The sequence below is a fragment of the Pezoporus wallicus genome, unplaced genomic scaffold (genome assembly GCF_028554395.1).
Source record: "Pezoporus wallicus isolate ANWC-B61680 ecotype Strahan unplaced genomic scaffold, APGP_CSIRO_Pwel_v1 contig_8042, whole genome shotgun sequence".
Classification (NCBI taxonomy): domain Eukaryota; kingdom Metazoa; phylum Chordata; class Aves; order Psittaciformes; family Psittacidae; genus Pezoporus; species Pezoporus wallicus.
This window is the reverse complement of record NW_026639380.1, coordinates 4,475,009-4,493,701: the sequence shown is the minus strand read 5'-3', so window position 1 is coordinate 4,493,701 and position 18,693 is coordinate 4,475,009. Positions and strand designations below refer to the sequence as shown.

At 37.0% G+C, this 18,693-nt stretch overlaps 1 protein-coding gene across 1 annotated transcript in view; it reads right to left on the bottom strand.

The window, feature by feature from the left end:
* Window positions 1-8,227, bottom strand: part of CNST (consortin, connexin sorting protein) — a 36,191-nt gene extending 27,964 nt beyond the window's left edge. The window contains exons 1-2 of the mRNA XM_057414501.1: window positions 7,794-8,227; window positions 1,546-1,751 (exon numbers count right to left, since the gene is read on the bottom strand). Coding sequence (XP_057270484.1) covers window positions 1,546-1,751; window positions 7,794-8,178 — 591 coding nt within the window. The 5' untranslated portion in view covers window positions 8,179-8,227. The remainder of the gene's footprint in view (window positions 1-1,545; window positions 1,752-7,793) is intronic.
* Window positions 8,228-18,693: the final 10,466 nt, after the last annotated feature.

The window sequence follows — 18,693 nt, the reverse complement described above, 5'->3', positions numbered from 1 at the left end:
ATGAATTGTTAACACTCCAGAACATTTGAAAAGCTCTTTAAAATGAAGTAGAAGAGTAGAAGAGTATTTGCTAGACTTGGCAAAAAACAAAGTTAATGCCAAGCTGTATTAACGATCTGAAAAAAAGACTGAAGATGTCAGGTTAATTTGCTGGAAAGGGAAAAAAACATTTTTAATAGACTCACTTTACATGAAAACATGAATCCCATCTTTAAATCCTTTCTCTCAGATTAAAAAGTGTGTTATGATCTTTCTAAATTCTGTTTCTTTCAAACACTCCATTCAAATGCTTGCTATCTCTTAGGAAAAAAGAGATGGTGATTCATCACATGTTTGAATCTGGAAATGTAGATTCTATTCTCAGTTCTGTCACAGTTCCTGTACGACTTTCAAGAGGTTATTACCCTTAGGGTTTGGCTTCCTCACACAAAAAGCTGGACAGATTTCACCTCCATCATGTTTGATGGCACTCCTTAATGTCTGTAAAGCGTTTTGAAGTTTTTGCTTTAACTGTGTTTTTTTCAAAACTGACCTTTGTACTAACTAATGAACAACCACCAAATTTGGTGTGACTACAGGTATAAATGGTTAACTTTAATGCTAAGTTGCAAATAAATGAAGGAATGGTATCAAACATCTTCACTAAAACACAGATTAAAAAAATAATTTAAAATTCTAGGTCAGATGTAAATTATCTGTAATTTGCAATACTTAGAAACTTCTTTTGCAAATATAACCACTTATTTATATCAAAGATAATAAGAATGTAGGAGTGTCATCGCAGTTTAGGGGTTTAAAATATCAAAATCATCTAATTTTCTACAATAAAGATAATACAACTAAGTCACCTCAGACATTGTATAGTATCTATTTATATAGCCCACATTAGACACTACAGCCAAACAAAATGTCTTCTAGTCCACTGTTAGTGTGACACAACTAAACACAAATTAATATTGCATCAAGTCCTATCAACATACTCATCTTGCACTATAATCTCCAGAAAGAAAACCATATTGACCAGTTAGTAAAAGAGACTGCTTTCCAAATCACACAGTATTTCCTTTGGTCTTGCTAAAGGAAAGTGAGTTGCAACTATGTTATAAAAAAAAAAAGTATACACTAAGAAACCTTGACTCTTAGCATTCATGAATGAAATTCATGCTAGAAAAGTCTGTAACAGCAACAATTTGAGATTTAGAATGTTAGATATTATCTGTCCAGTGTCTTACAAACCGTATTTAAGTTATAATGAAGAGTAATTTTCCTAATCTTTCAGCCAAGCTAGTATTTCATCCTTATGGAATTGGAAAACCCATCTTTTAAGAGTTTCCTTTAATTGAAGAATATACTTTCAAGGCAATTTATAATTTACCGTATATTAGAAGACCTTAGAGGAGATACTTTCTGCGATCACCTGTTATACAATCAAAACACCCTGTCCAGATAGGAATACTGGCATATACTGAAATAAAGCATTTCTTCCTAGTGAATAAAGGTCTCAAATAAAAACAGTGTGCAACACCTCAGAATCATAGGAAGTACCTGATGGAGACACAGGGGCAGTATCTTTGAATCCATCTGCTCAACCTCTTCACGGAGCAAAGAGAAAAGAGACTGCAACGTGTGTTTTTGTTCTTTCTGGTGAAAGTTTTCATTTGCTTCAACAGCACCTTCAGCATGCACAGGATCTGTATCTGTAATAAGAGTATTTTCCTCCTTGATTGCTGTGGTTCCCACTGTAGGAACTCCTTGAAAAAGAACAAGTACTTAAGTTAGGATTCAGGATAGCAGGAAGCAGATGATGACAGAGAAGGATTCTACTGGGGAGCACAAATGTCCAAGAGGACTGTCCCAGGCAAGGTGAAAACGGAGATCCCATAGCTAGTTGGAGTTTATTTGAGAATCCAGGGAACTGAGCCAGTAGTGGTGATCTACACTGGTAACAGTGACACAAGGATGTGTAAACTGAATATAGCATCCAGAACTTCTTGCTAGGCAGAAAACTAGGCTCTCCATGGTACATTCCCTGGCAGTCCAACATTACCTGTCTCCAATTTTAAGGAAGTCAAAACAAAAGTCAGACATGCAGGGGGAGGGCTGGCAAGGTATTTGAAGGATAACATAAAGTGTAACAGTATTAAAATGCTACAGGAAAAAATTCCTGGGGGCAAATCCCACATTTTTTTGTTAGAAATGCAGTATTTGTAGTATACTGCTGATCATCAATATGATAGCACAAAATATTAAATGAGATAAAGAAGTGTAGAGCAGGCAGTAGTAGCAGGAAACATCAAGTACCCATATACAGACTGGACCAGTTTCTCACAGAGAATAAAAGCAACAAATGATGCCTTCCTACCACACAGTCTTAGGAGTACCCAGAAAACTACAGCTTATTCCTCCAATTAATGATTTTTTTTTCAATAAAACAGTATTGAGTTTGATACATTTACGTAGGACTGAACTTCTTAAGAAGTTCTCATATTAAAAAAAAAAAAAAAATTTAGAGAAATTTGGCCACCAAAATGTGCACCATAAACTTGTTTATAAACTTAAGTTATGATGAGGATGAGTATGTTATTCACCCCCAGCTGCACCCGTTTGCTGAAAATCATGTTATCCTTTAAAAACAGGACAGGTGGGGGCACTTTCAAGAACAGTCATGCTTCAACTGTTTCTGCAGCTTGGGCACTCAGCATATTTCAGACCCCCTTGTGTTCACTGCAACTGAAACCCTATATGAAGATTTAGGGCTTAAGAAAGGTATTAGCTGGTCCACTGAAGGCTCCACCATTCTATTTTTGGTCATTTTAAACTCTTTATTAAGTAAACTATCCAGGTCAGGAGTACTAATAATCTCCATGGGTGGCTATTTCCACAGGGCTTACTGCCAAACAAAATATGGCTGTAACTTAACATTGATTTTTCAATGTTAATGAATGTTTCTGCTTTTCCACTATTTACTTGGGCTTTCTGTGGGCCAAAAGCAACAACAGACATAACTGGATGCAAAATACAAACCAGGAAGTACTTTTAGAGATGAAATTAAGGTTGTTTTTAAAAATACAGCCTTCTGTTCAGCACAAACTAGAAAAGAGAGACCACATGTTCTGCAAACCTCTTCGGTGGGTGGGTGGGGAACGACATAGACACAAACAAACAAAAGCCCTTCAAACTGCACTTTATTAAGCAGTTAATAATCACCCATCCTAACAAAACACAAACCTTGGCTGAAACATGCTCAATAGCAATTACCATGCAAAATCTTCATTGTAATGTTGTTGTGGCTCTTTTGCTAACACATAGTTTATAAACTGCACATTATTCCTACATATTGTTGAGCTATCCCTCACTTGGAATCAAATTCTGCCCTCAAACTCCTCCTGTGACTCTGAAGCAAGGCCTTTATAACCATTTGGGTTAATTTTACCTTGTATTTTGAACACAAAACAGCATTTGTGCCTTAGCACTAACCAAAAACTTTCCTTGAGAAAGTAACACTTGGTAATGCTATTTCATCATAAAAGTGTTATGGGTTAAGATCCCTATTTATTTTCCTCCATGTTCTTGAAAGTAGCACACAACATGACTTTTTCCTGGAATCATTCAATCTTAGTACAGATGATATATTTTTCAGGAGAGACATATATTTCTGATATTTTTAAGAGGCCAGGATTGACCTTTTTCACTTCGCAAACCATTGATATTTACTCTACACTTGATATTTGGTTCCATACTAGAATGGAACCAAAACCTTTCTGAAAATAAACGTGAAAAAAAGCACAGAAGAATATCAGCTCTCCAAAGAGTGCTCCGTAGAATGTGGCAGGGAGCTAGGTTCAAGTTTCTGCCAGACTCACAGAGGTTTCAGCTGACATCTTCTATGCCCAATTGGGTGAGCCAATGTTTTTCACAAGACATGAAGAGACGCAAACTTCCTCAAAATTTACCTAAGAGTTCACAGAAGGGGCCCCATGTTTGCAAAAAAACCCAATTTTGACAGACCTTGTGAATAAAAATGACATTTTTTTCAATACTTATTTTTTGTTCTGTCAGTACTGCAAGCACATGAAATTAAGATGCTTTTGCCACCTGCCTAAGAAGTCAGAGGTGCACATATGAGGCATTTGCTATAAAAATAAAATGATGGATATTGTCCTCTGGTTTTTAATTGAATTTCAATTTGCCCAAGTCACCAGTAATGTTAGTTTCTAGCACCAAAAACATATGGCAATCTCTCTTTTTAAACATTCTTTGATACTCAATACCAGAAAGCTGGCTCAGTGTGATTCATTCAAGAACTGTTTAAAAAAAAAAGAAAAAAAAAAAAGACCAGAGAAGATATTTCAGACAGGAGTGTTGGTGGAAAAGATGCTCCAACTGAGCAAGCTCCAAGTCTTGTTTAGTGCAGCACAGGACCCTAAATTAAATAATACTGCTTAATTTTTAACAGAATTTGACTAATTTATATTCATATATTTCATTTGTTGCAACACGAAATTCATCCCAACCATTCCACTTTCTTCCCCCACCTTCAAGCTGCTTCAAGAAATAAGTTGAACAATTTAGAGGAAAAGCCTATGTTGCCAAATTTAACTTGGGAAAAATCTATTAAATGTAAGTTACAGTGCTGTGCTACCTTAAGCAATTACACACTGATTTTACAATATTAAGTTACTAGTTATGCCAGGACTGATTGTTTGGTAAAAGCTGAAATTATTTTCAGTGAACAGGGATAATTTGAAGTCCACATTTACAAAAATGCATTGAAGCAGCTGCCACTTTATGAATCACTACATGAATCTATAGCATGAAAGTTAATACGACTCATTACAAGGAATCCAAGTATGAATAATCACCAAAGCTTAAATCTGTCAATTTAAATTTACACCACTTCTTTGATCACCAGTGTCCTCCTTAAACAGATATAATCAAGAGTCTTTTCAAAACTATTATTAGCATTCAAAAAGAATGTGAGAGAGATTTGGGATCTGGGATCTACAGACCTGTCATTTCACTCTACTGCAGCACCAAGACAGCTAAAAGGAGATGCTTCATCAAACAATGCTTAGGTGAAACCTTGGTGCTGCTTACTCCAGGATAAGGAAATGGGCTCAAAAACCCAACTGCCAGTCAGGTGACAAATTTACTGTAAGCTATTACAGTCTATCTATTTCCATCTGGGGAAATCCTGAATGGATCATTGTTGATGGCAAGGAGAAGACATGAAAAAAATCACTACCTCTGTGCCTTGTCCTTATAATCTTACCTACCCATCCTTTATTGGCCAGTGTCTGAGGAAGGATATTGAACTAGGTGAATCTTCAACCAGACACAATGATTCTTAATCTTGCATTCTGGTTTACTGATTGTAGGAGCTAGAATAATTATCGCTCCAGCATATTCTAAGCATCTACAAAAACATAATAATCAGACTTACAACTGTTTATGCTTTATAAGCAAATACTTAAAGAATGTCAAACCCATTGGAAGTGTGAGTACTTGTTCTTTATTAAATAAAAAGCATGTCCACAGCAGAAGACTGACTCCTCCAATGATCACCAGTCTTCTACTGAGTGAAGTCCCAAATAAAAAACATGTAGAATGTAGTCTTACATATTCCAGTTTTATTGCTTTAGTCACTAGCAGAAGAAGGAATAAGAACAACATGCCTCCTAAGTAAAATGTCATCTTTTCCAGAATGGCAACACTTAACAGCAACCCTAACACGTTTGCTTATAGGAAAACAGAAGATTCATAAAACCTTTCTTTAGCTATAAGTCAAAGTAACTCAACCACGATTTTTCAATACTTAAAAATAAAAAAAAATCACCATTACATGCCACACAAGTATTTAGGCTGTGATTCCAGATTGCTTGTGTGGCACTCACCCACTCAGGGGTCTTCCACTCTGGTTTGATTATTCTCTCCTTTATCTCTGAGTTGGTATAAAGACTAGAAAGAGGGCTACTCAGGAATTGCTTAAAATAAATGGTGTTAAAAAATAAATGGAAGATTCTCACTGAAATAGATTTGTAACATCGAAAAATTGTGACACAGTCACTGCATTGCATGAAAACAGGAGAACCATCATGTGAGAACATCTAAAAAGCTAAATTAGCCTGTAATCAATGGGAAATAAAATGTAATTTTGTATTTTGATCGTCATCCTATAATAGTCAAGGGTCTTCATCAGCAAAGTAGTAAGAGTTTGTTCATAGGAGTTAAAACTCTTAACAGGCAGGATGTTCTCTGTGATGGCATTTCACATTTCCAGATTTTCCCATAAATTTTTCTATTATTTCATGTTCCTGCCTTTTGGCTTAAAGCTGACATCTACTGTGCACAGCTCAATCTGTGGTATTTCTGTATCAGTTGATTGCATTTCTCAACACCACTACTAACAGAAAGAGAATGCAAAGAGAAGTTTGTATTAGCTTTCAGTGTTTGGGCAAATTTCTCCTTTTCCTCTGTTTCCTTCTGTTCTTCTTATCATGCTTCAGGTATCTCTGTCCACACATGTGTATCACATTTCCTCAACTTGTTTTATGTTATTCCTGTCATACGGATGACTGGTTCTGAATTACTTCTGCCAATCTCTTATTTTAAATAAGTATTTTCTTCTCTTTCTAAACATTAAATCTACAGTTTAAACACATACTGAATGACTTTCTGCATCATTTAATAAGAACTCATTCTCCCTATAATGACAGATATCAGGATTATCTTTACTAGAAGATACAATTCTTCTAGATTTTGTCTAGATGTGCAAGATATGAAACACAAGGGTTCCTTCTTTTCTCTTCTTTACTTATTTTACAATTCTGTAAGGTCATCATCAGTTTTCAAATCAGGTCACAAAAGACTTGCCATTTATCAAGAAAACTGTACTTTAAAATTATCTATTTTAAGTAGCCAAATTCCCCATCTTCTCAATCTTTAGGTGGAGGGGAAAAAAGAAAAAGATGGGGGAAAAAACCCCCAGGCATGATTCAGTTGTTCCAAGTAACTTTCAAAAGATACCGATGCAATGAAAGACACACTGATTTTAATGAATATATTTGCAGCACTACAGACATAAGCTTTATGATGAAAAGCCAATATAATAATAGAGTTGATGCAGACAAATCCTACTTATTCAAAAAGGGAAGGAGCATCTCAAGAGCACATAATAAACATTCACATTTTCCTTATCCAGTTCATATCTAAGAGATCTAAAGGAGAAATAACCAAAAATTGGTAGAAACACATTTCTGAACAGCTCATTTACCCAAAATGCACTTCCTGGGAGTATCTGTTAAGTTTTGAAAAATCAATGTAAATTTTGACCACAACAGGCCAAGATCAAACTATCTGGTAGTTTGAAATCTTGGTGACCGAGGTTTCAAATCTTGACACTGGATTTTTATGTTCAAATTAACAGAACCATATTGCCTGAAATGCTGGCTATCCTGATTTGGAAGTCAGCCCAATTTCCATACTGAAACTCCACAGCTCCCTGCACTCGTGCTTCCTTGATATGTTCCATTTGCTACATAACCAGTGTTTTAATACAGAAGGATCTAGAGTTGTATCTGATTTAGAACTATTAGCAATTCTGAGAAAAAAAAATAACCAACCAAACCAAACCAAACAACAACCACACACCCCCAAACCCCAAAACATTTAGTGACATTTTAAAAATAATTAGTATGACAACTAAAATACATCTTGTTTATTAGTTCACAGAATTAGAACTGCCGTATTGTTATTTTAAGCAAACAGAACAATAACACATTTTTATCAAGTACCTTTAGATTTTTTACTGGAGCTTCTTTTGCTTCTTGGACTTCTTTTTCCACCTGGCTGTTTTTCTGCAATTGGCTTTTCCTCCAGCTGGGGGTCCATATGGACATTCACAGACCTCCTCTCAGTCTCCTCCTTACAGCCTGGGGTACAGTCTTGAGTGTTTATATTCTCATTATTATTGATGCTGTCCTGCTCACCTTTCTCCTGTTGTCCCATAGCAATGCTACTACTGGTCAGAACCTCATTGCCATCATTGTCAAGTTGATTTTCATTTTCATCAGCTGAAGAAACCAAATGGGATGCCAAACTTTCCACCCTAAAGTCAGCAGGAAGACTGTCCTTTGAGTCTATTTGTAGATTATTTGGTGGAAATTCTCTTTCATCCATTAGAGCGTTACTTGTTGAACCACTTAATCTCTCTTCAGATATTTTTAGACCTTAAATATAAAACCAGAAGAAGCACTTATAATATATGTATTATAATGGATACATAACCTTTTACTTAATGCCAGCCAATAAAGAATCAAATCAGCCAAGTGATACAGTTTAAAAGTATGGGGAAATTCTTTCAATCAGTAATCCTTTATCCCATTGTAAGTCTTAAAGCAAAAATACAAAAAATTATCTATAAACTGGCATTTTTATCCAATTATAATAGGTTCCAGCTACCTGACCAATAGCACAGCTGATATTTACAGCAGAGCTTATAGAGCTACAGCTGAAGTAATGAGAAAAACAAAAAGATAAACAGAAACCACCCCCGCCACCCCCCTTAACCCATGGCTAAAACAAAAGCATTCTTGACACATAAGATCATAGCTAGACTAAAATAAAAATAAACCACAGAGGAATAAAAGCAGAACAACTTTTAATTCTGCCAGTGATGGTATCACATCAAATATGCAGATAAATTAACTCTGTTCCAAGAATCAGATGAAAGTAGAACCTGTTTATTGACTCAGATTGTCACTTTATCTTCAAGAAAACATTCAACATGTCTTCAGGATACACAGAAGCAGATGGTTTGTTAGTAAAAAAAACCACCCTAATCTCCCACTTACTCTCAGCAGGGGTCAATTTTCCCTTTTTGTGAACATGCAACTCTAATCAATGCTGCAGTTAGACGCATATTCGGAAGAAAAAAGAGTAACTTAGCAGCAGAGTTACATGGTACTTAGACAGGACCATTATTGTATCAGTTCCTATCTTTAGTTTAAGAAGCATGGCAATACTGCTGATTTAACTTAGCAACTATATAGATGAAATATGGCTCCATTACGCACATCTCATTAGATTTAACTCACATACTTTAAATAGTGAAGCCAAAAATCAGCAAGCACTCCTGTATTACAGAAGAGATTAGACAAGCCTCCTACAGCAGCTTCCAATCCTTTCTTTTTAATGAAAAGGCTTTTTAGGAATCCTGGCTTTACCAGGCTTTCTTCAGTCTTACCAACTGAGGTAACTGAAATGCACACTTGCTAAACATGCAAGATGATGTCTCATTTTTTCATTCATTGCTAGAGGAATTCAAATTGCAGAAAAATGGAAAAAAACACTTAGAGAGTAAGTAGATTTTCCTTTATATAAAGAAACATGTTTCTATTAAAGATAACTAGAAAGATTTTTCCTAAAATTATTCCTTCACAGCCTTTTTAAAAGGCTGGAGAAAACATCACTCCTATCTTAGAGAAGGACAAGGAGGAGGATTCAGGAAGCTACAGGCTGCTCAGCCTCGCCTCAATCCCTAGAAGGTGATACAGTAAGTAATCCTGGAAACCATTTTCACACATGGAATTGACAAGAAGGTCACCAAGAGTAGACAGAGTGGATTTATGATGGGTAAATAGTGCTTAACCAACTTGATACGCTTCTACAAAGAGGTGAAGCTCAGCAGAGGAGAGAACACATGCTCTTCACCTTGACTTTGGTAAGGTTTTTGACAGTCTCTAATAGCACCCTCACGACAAGCATACAAAGTACAGGCTAGATAAACAGGCAGTGAGGAGTTCCAGGGAAGCACGCAGAGAGCAACAAGCCACCATTGGCTGAGCAACACACAAGCAAAATTCAGCACCAACCAAAACAACTCCATCTTCACTTCCAGCCTGAAGATTTTGTTAACTATTTCCAGCCATACAAGTCTAACAAAAATTACTGCCTATCCTATAACATACAAAGTGTTCCAGGAGAGGTTTGGACTGGACATTTAGAAGCATGTCTTACTGAGAGGGTGGTCAAGCACTGGAACAGGCTTCCTAGAGAGGCGATTGATGCCCCAGGCCTTACAGTGTTTAAGAGGCATTTGGACAATGCCCTTAACAACATGCTTTAACTTGGTCAACCCTGAATTGCTCAGGCAGCTGGACTAGATGATCATTGTACATCCCTTCCAACTGAAATATTCAATTCTATTATAAAAGAATAATTAATTGTACACTAGAGACATAAGCCAGTTTCCTTTGGCAAGCAAATAAGAAAATTGGCTTTCCTTGAGCACCAGAAAGACAAAGAAGGGAACTCAGGAGAAGACACGTATCTGGAGAATGCATCTGTTCATTAGAAGGATGCTCCTTAATCAAGCCTTTTTCTCTCAGAGTTAAATATGAAAGGAGGACAAAACTTTAATTAGTATGGAAAGAATAAGAATTGGAAGATATTCTGTTCAGACACCCACACATTATAGGTATGTTGATTTATTGATGGTAACTATTCTAAAGCAGTAAAAGAAATAATCCCAAACACCAAGTTAAACTTGAAAGGTTCACTTCTTTTTCCTCCTATCATATGAAATAGTAACTACTGCTGCCCTCCCCAGCTCATAGATTAAATTATACACTGAACAAAAAAGGTTGAAGTAAATTGCTCAAAGCCAATGAGGAATTAGGTTTAACAGCAAGAATTAAAAACCATTATGTCCTACCACCACTCTCTTGCTTCTACCCATAGACAACAGTTTATCCTTTCAACAGTTAACACACGGAAACACAGGCATGAATGCATTTGAACAAGGTGTTTCCTATTAGATTGTGCAAAATGAGGAAAAGATGCTTTTGACAGGTGACATTTTCTATAGAGGAAGCTAACATTTTGATAGAAAATATTAACTCATTTCCTTTTAACATGTGGCTAAAATGATAGTCCCTCTGGAGAGCGGAGATCAACCTTTTGTAGTTTGCTGTTTGAAACTCAGTATTTCTCCAAATAAAAGCAGCCCTGAAAATCTATTCCTTTCTGCAACCCTTATGACTCCTTACAGAAAGAAAATCCAGAAAGACATAAGTTCAAAGAATTTAGAATGGTCGTAGCTAGCCTTGATCTTTTAAAGGATTCCCCCTATCTCAACACCCCCCCAGATGAAACTTTTTTTCCTTCCTGTTTTTCAGTGCTGTGACCTGCAATTCCTTTTAAGTTTACTGACACAACAGGCAGGTACCAAAGTGAAGCTAAATCCTGCGAGAATGAACTTTAGCTCTGTTTAAAGAAAGAAGTAGAAACCCATATTTATGAACAAAAATGGAATTAGAATCACTAGTTATTTGAACTATATTGAACAGATTATTAACATGCATTTACTGTATTTACTGTTTTGTCATTGAAATGAACTGTACACACAAACGACATGCTAAGAAAAAAACGTTTCTTCCTAGGCACATCCTTTTTGCCTTAACTGGTTGCCCAAAATTGAAATAAAAGCTAACACTTTTATTAGATGGTGATGAATGAAAAGTGCTTCAGTTCAGTTGCCACACAAATTCATAAATCATGGTGATTATAGCACAAATCAAACATGAGATGGAAAGTACTTGCCAAATGGCTAAAAGACAAAGTCTGTATTAAAAAAATTAGTTGTATGTTTGTTTGCTTTCAGACAGAGACTTTGTATGTTATAGAAATGTCTTTCAGGTCAATTTCAACTTAAAAAAAGCCCATGCTCTTCAGGGGTCTCTTTCATGTACTTCATAGAACTTCGACAACTTTTGCAGTTGCTCATTTCTCTGTGTGTCTTTCTTCCATCTGTCCTTACTAAGGAAACGTAACCTCAAATACAGTTGGTTGGATTGTACTCTTAAGAAAAGGTTAGAACTGGGATCCTTCCTAACCTGTCACAGCCAAAATTTGAAGAGGGCATTAAAAAAAAACAAACCAAAGCCACAAACAAACAACACCCCACCCCAAACCCTCATACTAACACAGCTCCTCTATCCTGCAAAGCTGGTGGGGCTTGTAAATGTTTACTGAGTATATAGCTTAGTATTTAACTTACTGATCTCAGAAGTATCTTATGGAATAGATCAAGACCATAACATCGTATCTGCTGGCTAAAGGCTAAAAAGGTTCTAATACTTAAAAAGTTTATGGCAAATAATTTTTTATTTGACTGTCTTCATATAGCTCCTGTTCCAAAGACACTGTTTTCCCTCTCTCATTCTCATGCCACTCAATTATTCTATGTTAATTACACAGATTTAAGTCTTATTTCTTCAAAAGTCAGCTTCCCCATTACATCACCTATATTGCTCTGTTTGAATTGATCAGATATTTCCGACAGGTTCCTGGTGTTGCCTCTACTCAATCTTTTCATTAACTTCAGTGATAAAACACAATAAATATATAAAATCTGCAGACACACTATTTTTGAGGATTTAATTCAAAATTAATTGTAGCAATAAGTGCTCCAAAAAGGCATAACATAAAATTCACTAAGACAAACAGAACACACTGTATCTTTTAGAATAAATGAGGGACATCTATATGAAATACGAATTAACCAGTCATTCTGTTCTGATGAAAAGCATCTCAAAGAGATACCAAACAGAAAACTGACTGCGAGTCCAAGGTTTTTTTTTCTCCTGAGATATAATACAGCAAGTGTTACAGGCACAAGAGAATTCATTATGTCCTAGCAGACATTAATCAATACAGCCATCTATTTCTGTTTGTGCACAATATACACAAACCAAGATGCACACAAATAAGAAAACCTAGATCACAGTGAGGCAAGAATTTTGGAGAGAAAAGGGACAGCACTATCTGTGGTAACAGTCATTCAGCTTAGAAAAGGTTGTCATATGAACAACCAAACAGATGTGTAGAGATTTGTGGAATCCTCATCCTTTCAAAAGACAAATTAAGCAAGTTTCAGGTTTAAGAACAGGTAAAATAGATAGTATCTAGGATTAAGGAAGATTCATTTTCTTCATTGTTGCAGGGTTTTACTTGTTTGTTTGCTTAAACTACAAGCAGCTTCAGAAGTCCTAGAGGAAAGAGAAATTCAACCTGATTCTGCGAAAAGGAAACAGGACTTTTAAAAACCCTTATCTTTACAGAGCTGGTGCTTTTACCAATAGAACAAAAAAGGAAAACTGTAGAAACACTGAAATTTAAATAATGAAGGAACCTAACCCATATATTTCTTAAATAGAATAAACCTGTTGATCTTTCTGATAGTTGGTGTAAAGATACATTAGAAGACTACATTTAAATGTTAGTATCTCATTTAATATTGATAAGTATTCTTTTACAAATTAATACAATGTGACAACCATCATGGGCATACAAAATCAAAACATGTACTGCAAATTATTATTATTGCACACTAATTTCTGTATACAAGGAAGAACATTGATTTCATTTTATGATTACATATACTAACAAAATGAATCAATAAAGAGGAAACTAGATGACTGAGTAGCTATATAGCACTATCTTAAAACTACATACAACATACCATTACATTTCATTAGCTTGCAAGAAAAAGGGCAATACCTCCTATGCTATTACAGGAGCTAATAAACAAAAAGCCCGTACGCTCTTTTGAGAAAGTGCAAGTGCAATTTCTCTGCAACTGTTCACTGTTTCTGCTGAGGTGGAAGCCAAGATGCACCTAAACCAACCTGGAATATTACCACCAGATTGCTTCAGAGTGCCCTTGCCTCACTACAGCCAAGAAAAAAAAATGTCCTAGTTGTTGAAGACATACTTAACCATCACACAATTCGCTGCAGAAGGAACAAGACAGTAGGTAAAGAATGTAGGCAATTCATTTAGCTATAATCATCTTACAAAGACAGACCACTTCCAGCTAGCAGAATTCTGCTCTGCATTGTGTTTTATGTGCAACACTTAATGGCTGGAATGCTGCTGTTTCTAAGCAGAAGGAAATACAAGTATTTATGTGTATACTTCCAACCTGACATCTCTGCAGAAAAAAATTACCATGCTGTTGTGCTATCTTAGAACACGGACTCATTAGTATTTATCATTTCACAAGATAGTCTTACAAACAATCCCCTTACTAGATGGCCTTGTGATGACAGAATCTCATTAACATCCTCCTGACTGTTCCATTTGCCCTATGTTTGGCTTTGAAATAAGGTACCAGGGGTAAAAATAACTTTGTATGTCTTCTCTGCCTTTGTGTCACATACATTGTTTAGGAGGTCTGTCTCTACAAACATGTTCAGTCTGTTGTCCTCCAAGAAGTATTCAGATGCAGGAACAGTTTACCTGATTTCACTGAATGTACGAAAATGCCTGAGCATGCATATTTTGGTGGTTTGGCACTTTCTGACATTGAAGTGACATTTCTCAAGTGGCAGTGGCATAATGATCTTTACATCTGTAAACAGCAGGAATAGTGAGGTTTTGAGAGGAAGTGCCACATGCTATTTTCAACTTCTAAACTTCCTAGTCATACTGCTTATGCCTACAGCCTTAACAAACAATGATAAGCACATATTGCCAGGCATAATCTATTCTTCCACATTTAACATGACTATAAAAATATGTTTCAGCCAGCAGTCAATTACAAGAAGTTTGCCTGGGAACAAACGGGATCTTTCATTGGAACATATGACAGAATTCTGATGAAAATTTCACACAAGCTCTTTTCCAGCAGTTCAAATACACAATGATCAGTTGCCCAAGTGTCTGGAAAGTTTTGAGTTTCAAGCTTCACTAGTATACATTTCACTGAATAGTGTAAGAATTAAAGGGGACCTCACCATTTGGAGTATTCATTTTTTGTTCTTGTCTGCAGCAAAACACCAGGTGATAGAGGTAGAAAGGCAGTAGAACAGACTGGTTTAGGAGGATGGGTAACTCCCATCACTGCAGTACATTTATGAACAGTCCTGAGAAACACTGGTCAGGAATAACCTATGAGTAACTGGTCCTGTCTTGAGATGGTTGAATCGCCTTTTAAGACTTACAATAAGTAATTTGCCTTTTTTGATTTTTACATTTTCCTTCTAATTGAACAACTTCCAGACTGTTGTTACAGTTCAGAACATGTGCACAAGTTTGATTACAAAAACATTTATTAAAAACTTCCTAATAGATAAATTTATGTTTCTTTTCTAGGATAGGTACTTTTTTCTTATGAATCCCTCCCCCCCCCAAAAAAAAAAAAAAACAAACAGAAAAAGAAAAAAGAAAAAAAACAAAACAAAAACCCAAATAAAAGCTAAAACAAACAAAAACCCCTCAATAACCCCCAAACCAATCAAACTAAAAAGTCTGGCAAATCAATATAGACTATTTTTACGAGAACTGATCAGTTGATCAGTTCAGCTCACTTTCATCCAAATCTTTACTTTTACTGGGACCTGAGAAAGCTGATACATCCTACTACCTCATGAGAAGTAACTAAGAAAAAAGGACAACAATCTGAAATCTCTTGCGATTTCAGGTAGCAACTTGAAACACATATAAAAAAGGCAGAAATTACAGAATACAGTCCCTTGAAAGAAGATGCAAGGGTCATCTTCAATTATCTAATGTCTAAAAAGGCAACAGTCTAAAAATTGCCCACCTGAATAGATAAGAGTGTTCGAGACTTTCTGACAGTTGAATTTCATAGTGAGATTGAATTCCATAATTTACACCTGAGAGATAAGCAAGTTTTACAGCCCTCATCAATACAAATAAAATTAGCATGGTCGAACTATTCAGTTAGGTCCTAAATCATATCAAGGCCAGAAACAACCATAAACAGAATGGAAATCATAGAATCATAGAATCGTTAGGGTTGGAAAGGACCTTAAGATCATCTAGTTCCAACCTCCCTGCCATGGGCAGGGACACCTTACGCTAAGTCATATCACCCAAGGCCTCGTCCAACCTGGCCCTGAACACTGCCAGGGATGGAGCATTCACAACCTCCCTGGGCAACCTATTCCAGTGCCTCACCCCCCTAACAGGAAAGAATTTCCTTCTTATATCCAACCTAAACTTCCCCTGTTTAAGTTTTAACCCATTACCCCTTGTCCTATCACTACAGTCCCTAATGAAGAGTCCCTCTCCAGCATCCCTATAGGCCCCCTTCAGATACTGGAAGGCTGCCATGAGGTCTCCACGCAGCCTTCTCTTCTCCAGGCTGAACAGCTCCAACTTTCTCAGCCTCTCTTTGTACAGGAGGTGCTCCAGTCCCCTGATCATCCTCGTGGCCCTCCTCTGCACTTGTTCCAACAGTTCCATGTCCTTTTTATGTTGAGGACACCAGAACTGCACACAATACTCCAGGTGAGGTCTCACAAGAGCAGAGTAGAGGGGCAGGATCACCTCCTTTGACCTGCTGGTCATGCTCCTCTTGATGCAGCCCAGGATACGGTTGGCTTTCTGGGCTGCGAGTGCACACTGAAGGTGGCTCATGTTCATTTTCTCATCAACCAACACCCCCAGGTCCTTCTCCGCAGGGCTGCTCTGAATCACTTCTCTGCCCAACCTGTAGCTGTGACAGGATTGCTCCGACCCAGGTGTAGGACCTTGCACTTGGCATGGTTAAACTTCATGAGGTTGGCATCAGCCCACCTCACAAGTGTATTGAGGTCCCTCTGGATGGCATCCCTTCCCTCCAGGGTATCAACTGAACCACACAGCTTGGTGTCATCAGCAAACCTGCTGAGGGCGCACTCAATCCCACTGTCCATGTCAGCAACAAAGATGTTGAACAAGACCGGTCCCAACACAGATCCCTGAGGGACACCACTCGTTACTGGTCTCCAGCCGGACATTGAGCCACTGACCACAACTCTTTGTGTGTGGCCATCCAGCCAGTTCTTTATTCACCGAGTGGTCCATCAATCAAATTGATGTCTCTCCAATTTAGAGACAAGGATGTCGTGTGGGACAGTGTCGAACGCTTTACACAACTCCAGGTAGATGACATCAGCTGCTCTACCCCTGTCCACCAGTTCTGTAGCCCCATCATAGAAGGCCACCAAATTGGTCAGGCAGGATTTCCCCTTAGTGAAGCCATGCTGGCTGTCACCAAGCCCCTTGTTGATTTTCATGTGCCTTAGCATGACTTCCAGGAGAATCTGCTCCAGGATTTTGGCAGGCACAGAGGTGAGACTGACTGGTCTGTAATTCCCCGGATCATCCATTTTCCCTTTCTTGAAAACGGGGGTTATATTTCCCTTTTTCCAGTCATTGGGAACTTCACCTGACTGCCATGATTTCTCTATCCATAAAATTTATGAAACAATTATTGTATTCAAGTATTACATATTTGTGGTCCCTTTGTTATCAAAACTGCAGGTTCAACCAGAAGGTTGATTAAGAACACAGCTGATGGTTAGAGCTTCAGTAATTGCCATCATTATAAAACCCAGGAGCTTTATGAAAATGTTGCATCAGTTGGTTTTCCATTTCACAAGGGAAGGATGGTCTAGTTTTGACATTATCCAGTGTCAGATACAAATATGACTGCCATTAAATCCTTTCTTTGCTCTGAAACTCCTGTGTGAAGTCTGTCAAACTGATATATCATCTTTAATGCATTTCTCAACTACAAAATACTGCTTTGTTTCATGGAGATGTAACAAAGAAGAATACATTTAAAAGACTGTGAAATTGATATTTTGACAAGACGGACCACACAAGAACTTTAAAGAGGTACAAAACAGACACTCAAATTTGATCAAGTTTTTTGTGCTTAAATGCATGACTGAGACCTCAAGCACGTATAAACTGGAAGGGACTTACGTTAAATGAATCACAGTCCCCACAAAATTTACCACTGCTATAACTTGACTTGTTAATGAAGCTGTGACTACTTAAACCCACTAGTGAGTTTAGCCTTGAGTGCTGTTTCAACTCTCCTCTTTCCAGCATGAAGTGAAGGCAATTAATTTCTGCTCTGTGTTAAGTAGATGCTGGCTGTACATTAGCTGTCTCTAATAATTTACACATTTGATGAATAGACTTTGGAGAAGTTTTCTGAAGCACACAGTTACCATGTTTTGTATTAGAATTTGAATGTATGTTTGTAATACCTGAGCCCATAAACTGAAAATTTTTATCAAGGCTACCTTAAGTTGCAGTTTCCATTAAAAAAGCACCTTCCCATTTGAAAATCTCAAATATTACAAACACTAATAACAGCTAGCATCAGTACTGCACGAAGGTCAAAACTCATTTCACTTAACACCCAAACTGAGATAGTTCAAATGATACCAAAACACGGGGAGATTTACAGCTTATTGAGACAGTGATTACTTTTTCTCCTTTACTAATGATGTCATATTTTAGTGCTAAGATAGTAGACTTTAATAGTCTTCCATGAGAAAAAGAGAAATACAGATAAGAAACTAAGCAGCTATCAAACCAACATTGAATAAAGGGTAATTTTATATGCCAGCTGTCATAAAATCTTCTTGGGATCAAATGAGTATGCTCTCCACTGTGAATGTCACTTTATTGCATAACGACATGAATGAAGACACAAGGTATTACTGAACAATTTATAAACTTGTATGTTTCAGCACAGATGCTCCCCCATTTGTTTGTTTTGCCATTAGTCAACTGTAACACTGTAACAACAGAACCAACACCACATGAACTGTACTGTGGGTCCAGCTGAAATGTTGTCTCTAAAGTGGCTAGGTCATCCTTCCC